This window comes from Kryptolebias marmoratus, linkage group LG21 (assembly GCF_001649575.2).
Source record: "Kryptolebias marmoratus isolate JLee-2015 linkage group LG21, ASM164957v2, whole genome shotgun sequence".
Classification (NCBI taxonomy): Eukaryota; Metazoa; Chordata; class Actinopteri; order Cyprinodontiformes; family Rivulidae; genus Kryptolebias; species Kryptolebias marmoratus.
This window is the reverse complement of record NC_051450.1, coordinates 8854660-8862886: the sequence shown is the minus strand read 5'-3', so window position 1 is coordinate 8862886 and position 8227 is coordinate 8854660. Positions and strand designations below refer to the sequence as shown.

The following is an 8227-nucleotide window of genomic DNA, read 5'->3' as shown; positions in this document are numbered from 1 at the left end:
CCCCCCGCCGCACGAGGCTGAAAAGCAACTTGGAAGCGCGAGCGCGTTGCGTGTGTACACAAGACCCGAGGATTGTTGCTGCTGCTTGAGCTGTGTAGACATTGTGTAAATCTTTTTTTTTTTCCTTTCCCTAAAAGGACGCTGGAACCGAACGGCAAACACGGATAGGTTATTAAACTTTTGATCTCAGAGATTTCAGCGCTTGTTTACTTTTTTTTTTTTTTTTACCGCGGCTTCTGGTGCGGGTCTGCCGCTGCAGCGAGCGCACACCTGAACAACCGCACGCGTGTTTACACAGCGGCTGAGCACAAAGGTTGAGTTGTTTTAAATAAGTCCTTTATTAGGTACTTTTCCACACATCAGCACGGCGCAGTTTTCCTGGGAACACCGCTCACGTTGTTTTGTTTCTGGAATATTTACAGAGGAAAATGATGTGGTTTGGCGTGTTTTTGATGAACACGCCGCTGGTTGGATGTGTTCGTTGCGGTGAGTGCTTCAAACTAAAGGCCATGTGGCGTGTGCTTAGATTGAGAAGGCTCAAAACAGGCCAATGAGCAATGAGATCAATTTTCTTTATTAATGGAGCAAAAAGTCACAAATATTAATGTAGTCCAGTTTAGTGTAACATTTATCACCTGCAGACTTGAATGTTTTGGCCTCTGTGTGCGTTCTTGTGTCCATTAGCAAAATATCCCATGGACCACTGGACTGATTTTAATGACCTCGGTCCAATTCAAGATGGTCGCCACAGTCAGTCAGCTTTAGCTAACACAAACGGCTACAAGTCAGTCAATTTTACGAATACTGAGCTACAATTTGGGGTGGTAGTAGCTGACAGTCATCCATAACTCATACGCTAAGCGCTAACTGATTGCCCAAGATCGTGCATGACGGTTTGACCAAAACGCCATCATTCTTCACCGTGAGATAATCTTAGTTTGAAACTCTGTTGTGAATGGCTACATTCCTTCAAGGAATGCTGGGTCATTATTCTTTAAATTGTTCAGTTTTATTCTGAAAAACGGAGCCAGAGTTGACGGATCGCGTCAAACCTTCACTTTAAGTCAGCTTCGAAACCTGAAGCCTACACGGTACAAACTGCCCCTTTTAACAGGAAGTGACCTCCAGCAGCAATGGGACTCCATTAGGTCCACCATCTGCCTCGACCGGCCTCGGATTAAAGCGCCGGCAGCATCACTGGATTAAATTTGCGCATCTGAAGCCACTCTGAATTTCACCTTGAACTTGATACAATAAGAAACATCCATGGACGGATATTTACTGGAAGCACTAATTGTATATAAAACCCTGTTCTTTAAAAGTTAAAAACAAAACAAAACATAAAAAAAACCAAGAGATGTGATTTAATGTAGCTAAATTAGATGAAAATCAAGAATAAATCTGCTCGACATATGGTGGAGATGTAAGAAAGCGTGGGCATTTTTTCTTATAAAGACAGTCGGTGTTTATAATGTAAATTTCTGGATATTCACAGCTTGATTTTTGGCGCTGTTTACACGCTGGTGTGCAATCTAAAATCACACGCAGGGATGACACTGTGTTGGCTTTGTGGGATCACTGTTTATCGGCCTCTAACAGCACAGTTATCAGCTGTTTTAACAAAAAGGAAAACTTTAAATGTGTGCATTATTCCACCTAAGAGTTGGACCAAAACCAAAGATTAAACCTAGAAAATCTGACAAACACAGTATATAGCATTGTTAAATATTTATTCACCCAAGACTATGAAAAGCTTGTATCTCACTGGGCTGCCAGGCACAAATTTGTAAGAATATATATAGAAATTGTCACTTTGAGTCACACTGAATTGGTAAATACGACACATTTGAGTAACTGCAAATAAATTGCAACAACTGTGCGACATTTCTGTTGACGGTGTCACAAATTGGTTTCTTAGGTTGCCAAACCCTCCCAGAGTTGCTTCATATTTCTAAATCACCAAAACCGAGTTTAAGAACAACGTCTAAGCGAAAGTTTCGGACATGTTTAAAAACTCCTGCTTATGCCAAAGCGAAGCCTCGCCGCTCCCACGAGGAAGCCGAGAGCCCTCGCGGACATTTTCGAGCCGCCGTTCATGATTTTAATGCCGGCCGTCGCAGCCCGTTGAGATACGGGTGAAAAAAATTTAAGTTCAAGTCGCCTTAGCTAATAAAGAAGAGCAAACAAACCAAACGCAGTGAACAAAAAAATGGGATTAATGACGCTAAAAGTTGCTAGGATAAATATTTTGCTGAACAGGGTGGTTGCATTTTGTGGTGATGGAAGCAAAACTGGTGGTTTGGGTTAGCTAAAATAGATTTAGTGAAGTTTTTTATTCACTTAAAAACTAATTAAACACATTTTTTTAGTGCTACGTTATAGACTAATGTAATAGTACACATTTGACTCCTTTGTGGAGTAGTTTTGAGTGTATCTTTCAGAATTACCTCGGTTTGGAAAATCAGGGGGAAATTTTCATGGAGGACGTAAGCTAACAGCTAATCAAAGTAGCGCGTCTAAATAATAATATTCCGAAACAATGAAAACCTAAAACCTTTCTATCAAATAATATGAATGCTTTATTAGGTATTGATATACTTTTATTCGGGGTAGCTGTTTTTAAATTGGAGCTTTTATCTCAACCGGTTTGTGTTGCTACGCTGGGTTAGCTACATTAGCATAGCATCTCTGCTCCAGTCTAATCCACACACGTCAACTGCAGACACTAAAAATAAGTTACGGAAGTAAAGCCAATGTGCCTTTATTCCAAGAGAAACAATATCTGCAGGGTTGCTGGCTTTTCAAGGGCGGTTTGGTGTGAGATTTGGACTGCGGGGTGGCGAGGAGATCACCAGCAGTCAATGAGTGAGAGTCGGGGAAACGGCGAACCGGTGAAGTGGCTTATAAAACAGCAGGGATTAAAGATTTATTTTCTGTTTCGCTGCATTAAAACCCAAATCAGCCGTGGCACAAGGTGTACTTGTTCAAATTTTCAGGGCTAAGTCCATGTTTTTCCTCAGAACCCCCGACTGCAGCTTTAACCGCAGGGATTCACAAGGAGGTTAAAAACAAAGAGGAAAATCGCCAATAAAATAAATTCAAAAGACACCCAGAAAACCAACAGGTGCAGTAAAAATGGGTTAAAAACTAAATAAAACGGAAAAAATGGAACATAAAGGATCCGATGGAACTCAGACTAAACTCGACTTAAAAGTCAATATAAAAAATTGAATTTTCAGGCAGGATTTAAAAGACTGGAGTACGAACGTCATGGGGCCCCTTGTTCCAGAGTCGGGGGGCCGATCCCCTCTGAGCTTTAATTTAGCCCTCAGCTGCACTAAGAGCTTCTGGCTGGAAGATCTCAGTGCTCCGTTAGGCTTAGAAAAGTCAAGAAGTTCAGTTGAATGCAGTGGTGCCGACACATGGAAAATGTTTAAAAAGGGAGTAAAAGAATCTTAAAGTGGATATGAAAACAAACGGGCAGCCGATGTAAATCTGCTGAAACTGGGGGGATGTGGTCCTGCCTTCTGGTACGTGTTAAAAGACGAGCAGCGGCGTTCAGGACTAACTGCAGGCGATGGACAGACGTTTGGGAAAGACAGACATATAGAGAACTGCAGCCGTCCGGTCTCGAGGCGGCGAAGGCATGGACAAGAGTTTTGAGGTGTTTTGGAGGAAAGTTAGATCTTGCTTTGGTAATTTGACGTAACTGATAAAAAGTGGTTTTGACAACTGTGGATACTTGGTTCTCAAATAATAAAAAGGTCTAAAAAGATCTCTGACAGTGGAGGAACAACGAGGAGTCAGAGAGCCGAGGATATCAGCGAACTCACTGAGGAGGAGGAGGATCTCCAAGTACGATCATTTCAGTCTTGTTTTCATTCGGGGTCAAACCGTCCTGTAGACAGTTAAACAGAGACATCCGGTTTAAAAGGGAAATAAAATTGGATGTCCTCAAATGTTCCACTTTCTGAACGTTGAACCCACAGGAAGCGTATATAAAGAAAAAAAGAACAGGACCCAAAATAGGACCCTTGAGGTACACCACAACAAATAGGTGCCGAGGAAGAAGAGTATTCCCCATGAAGACGATAGACTCAAGCCTTTGTGCCCAACAACGGGTTCAGGTCTTGATAAAATAATTCTGTGATCGACTGTTTTCAAGGCAGCAGCTGGATCTAAAGGAACTAAAACAACCGAGCGGCTTGAATCTGCATTTAAAAGATCATTATTTATTAGATGGATTTATAGAAATAAAAGAGGTCTGAAGCATTCACAGAGCGTCAGATTGGGCTGTGGAACAATTCCAGCTAACAGCATCTCAGTGCAGAAGCGTAGCTGTCTAATTTTAACCAAAAAGGTTGAACAACACACTAACATGCCCGGTATAAAAAGAAAAAAAAAAAAAAAGGTGCAAAGACCTGTCTATTTCTCTTCGCTCCGTCAGCCAGAAGACAGACAGGAGACTTATTAGATTTCAGCGTACACTTGCTCACACTTCCAGTACATTTGTTTTGTGTGCGATCCATTCTTCCTGGAGGCTGAGACCAAAGCAGAAATATTGATGCTCAGTATGGATCGCGGCCTTCAGCTGCGGTGTGTTTGATGTATTCAACAGTATCTGGCAGTTGCCTCATCGGGCGCCCTTCTCTGCAGCCTCCCATCGATCTCCTCCATCATGCCATCATTAAGTGCTGGATGACATAATTGCCTTTTGTAGCTGCGGCAGCCGCAGTGAGTATGTGCGGGGCCGGGCGTGCCCTAATCCTGAACCCCGAGTAATTAAACGGGCCCGTCGTCCCGTTCGCCGCTCACGCCGGCTCTTCAAAGCAACACGTTCCCCCCCGAGCAGACGCACCGCCGCCCATCCCGCTACCCTGACACCAAACGAAGAAGAGGAAAGATTTAAAAACATTAAAATCTGTGCTGCGATTCGTGGCTTCAGGAAAACAGCTCGTTCCATCTGGATTTCGTTTTCTCTGCGACCCCGGCGTGGTCTCCGGAGGACGTTCGCTCTGATCCAGCTGCTCCTGTTCAGCGCTCATTAAAAAAAAAAAAAAAGCGCAGCTCCTCAATTACTCCCATCAATCGGGGGGGGGAATACCTTCACGGCCTTCGACTTCAGAGAGACAAGAGCAGCTCGGAGCAGGAAGCCAAAAAACACAAAAGAAAACAAACAGTTTCGTTTAAAGTGAGACAAACGCGAGATGAAATAAAAAGGTTGTGGATAATCGACACGTTCGGAAAATAACAAGGACGTTTTCGAAAAAAATGTGGACTTAGTGGGGTTGTATTGATAACATATCCCAAGCGATTCAATCGCATCTAAAACTAGGAGAAACTTTAAAATGATTCCTTCGAGCAACAACAACAACAGAGAAGTGATTCAGTGATCACGTGACCTGAATTAACCCCGTGCTGAGGCTTTGATCAGGTGAAAACGACGGTTTCAAGTAGACATAAAAGCCTGTTAAGGAAATCAGAAAGAGTGCTTTTAGAAAAAGCTACGAGGGATGAAAGAAAAAGAAAGGAAACAAAATTAAGAGAAAAAAAAAGGATGGTTTGCAGTAAAACACGTTGGAGGTTGTATCATAATGTGGGTCTGCTTCGCTGTCTTTGGTCCTGATGACGCCGAATGCACTCATGACGACATCAACGCCCTTCCGAACCAGGAGCGCTCAGAGAGTTCAAACCTCCACCACAGCGTGATCAGAAGGCGGTGCGACCCGGATCAGAATCTGGATCAGCGCCAAAAACTTTAATCACATTTCCTGAAGATTTCCTCTAAATCTGTTCATTAGTTTTTACCTGATCTTTGCTAACAGGCAGACAAACAACTGAAAACAGAACTTCCTTGGTGGAGGAAACAGAAGGGTCACATGTAGGAGCAGAGACAAGGATTTAACCTGTGACCTTGACCTTTGACCCCATGACCCTTGAACTCAACACGCATTATCTTGGACCCATGAGGTGTCCAGCTGTGCAGTTTGACATTCCTACATGCCACAGCTGCAGACTTAGAGCACTAGGTCAGCTGTCATATTGACTTTTGATCCCTGTGACCTTGAAATCAATGGAGATCACCCTCTGACCTAAGTGGTGTCCAGCTGTGCTGGTTAATTTTTCTCTGACACACGGTTGCATAGTTGGAACACAAGGTCAACTGTGACCTTTTCACCCCGTCACCTTGAAATCAACAGTGATCACCCCTGACCCATGAGGTGTACAGCTGTGGAGATGGAGCCCGAGAGCGTGACCTTTGACCTGATCACCACCAAAATCTAATCCCTTCTTCCTTGTACCATGTTTGACATTTCCTGAACATTTCCTGAAAACCCGTTCGTCACATTTTGAGGACTCTTGTCCACAGACAGACAGACAGACGCTACTGAAGACAGAACTGAACCGTTAACTGGTTCTGCGGAACCAAAGGAGGCGTGGAGTGTAACTCAGTAGCGCCGACGCAGAGCGCTCCACGGACAGTGTGTCAGATGCTTCTTATTGTAAGTTCAGCGGCTGATTGCACAGACCATCTGTCACCACCACATTACACCTATGAGCCGCGACGCCGGGTTACGTGCACCGACAGTTACAGCCCTGTGACTACCTCACCTGGCGGCGGGGTTGACTTCATTAATCAAACTAAGAAGGCGTCTCAGGCCCGACGGGCTACTGTTTCAACTCACGGCGTGATTGGCCAAAGTTAGCCATTTTAAAAAGAAGGCTAAACATGAACAAGAAACATTGAACAAGAAACATTGCAGTGTGTGTCTGTTAGCAAAATATCTCACGAACCACCAGATGGATTTTAACGAAACGTTCAGAAAGTAATAACTGTATGTACATCTACAACTGATTACCTTTTGGAGTCAATCCAATTAAAGATGGCTGCTACAGCTAATCAACTTTGGCCAGCACAAAAACAGCTATAATTTAGACAATTTTACAGATGTTGAGTTACAACTTGGCAGAGTGGCAGCTGTGAGTCATCTGTAACACATACTCTGAGCTCTAACAGATTGCATGACATCTTTGTTCAAAGCTTTGCCCTTAACTTTTGGAGTCAAGTCTGTCTGTCTGTTAGCAAAAAATCCTGTGAACCTCTGGATGAATTTTAACTAACCTTTGCAAAAATATTAAGTAAGCGCGTATCTACAACTGATTAACTTTTGGAGTCAATCCAATTCAAGATGGCCACCAGAGCTAATCACGATTATAGAACACAAAAATGGCTATAATTCCATCAGTTTTATAGATAATGAGCTAATGTTTGGTGTGGTAGTAGCTGAGAGTCACCCCTAACACATACTAAATGGTTGTAACTCTTATTTTTCAGAATAGTTTAAAAGTCTGGCATAAAATGCGGCGGGTGATATGGTTTCCTTCAAAGAATGCTAGGCCTTTAACATGTAATGGTGTCAATATTCTGATCAGCCTTGTAGAGACTAAATATAAGCAAAAGACGCGTCAACACAGGACTCAGTTTGACTTCTTTTTCTTTCTTATCGTGTACAAAAAAAAACAACAAAAAAACTTTAATAAACTCTTTTAAATCATAAAAGCAGATGTTGTCTCCGCAGCTCATTTCATCTTTTATCTCTTGGAAGTCAGACGAAACGCAGCGGCGAAATTTCGCGATCCACTGTCACAACACTAATCTCTCACGCTGATCTCTTCATTTAAAGGAGAAAAAGGAGAGAAAGAAATAAAACAAACAAAAAAAAAACACACCAAAAAGAACAGATGTCAACCCGGCGAAGATCAAAACGCAACGTTGATTGATTGTTCCTGAGCCGCGGAGCGCAGGAGATCAGGAAATCAAGCTGAAAAACATCTAAAGAGCTGACAGAAAATTAAAAAAGTAAAAAATAAATTAATTAAGTAAAAAAAAAAAAAAAAAAAGAGGTTGTGTGGTTTACTAAACTAATTCGATTTGGAGTCCTAAAACAATCCCATTTTGGTAAACGAAGGCAGTCGTGTTTCTGTCATGTTTGGGTTTTTTTTTCCCCCTCCTCTGGAATGCGACACGAGTTCCGTTTTTTTTCAGCGGAAACGTCTGCGGGTTCCGCTCTTCGGCACGTCCGTCGGCGGCCTCGTTAGTGTCCTTGACGACGCCGGGACCGTTGGCACGCACTCATTAGACGATCGGAGGGACGGTTTAATGAATAAAAACTAAATCTGACCTCAAATTAAATGTGACAGGACGCTCAGATTAGCTCCCCCCCCC

General features: G+C 42.9%; 1 protein-coding gene across 1 annotated transcript in view; it reads left to right on the top strand.

Annotated features, from left to right (window-relative positions):
* The first annotated feature begins 5594 nt into the window (after positions 1-5594).
* LOC108234716 (cadherin-6-like) overlaps positions 5595-8227 on the top strand; it is a 19177-nt gene continuing 16544 nt past the window's right edge. Inside the window, exon 1 of the mRNA XM_037973327.1 lies at positions 5595-5705. Coding sequence (XP_037829255.1) covers positions 5595-5705 — 111 coding nt within the window. The remainder of the gene's footprint in view (positions 5706-8227) is intronic.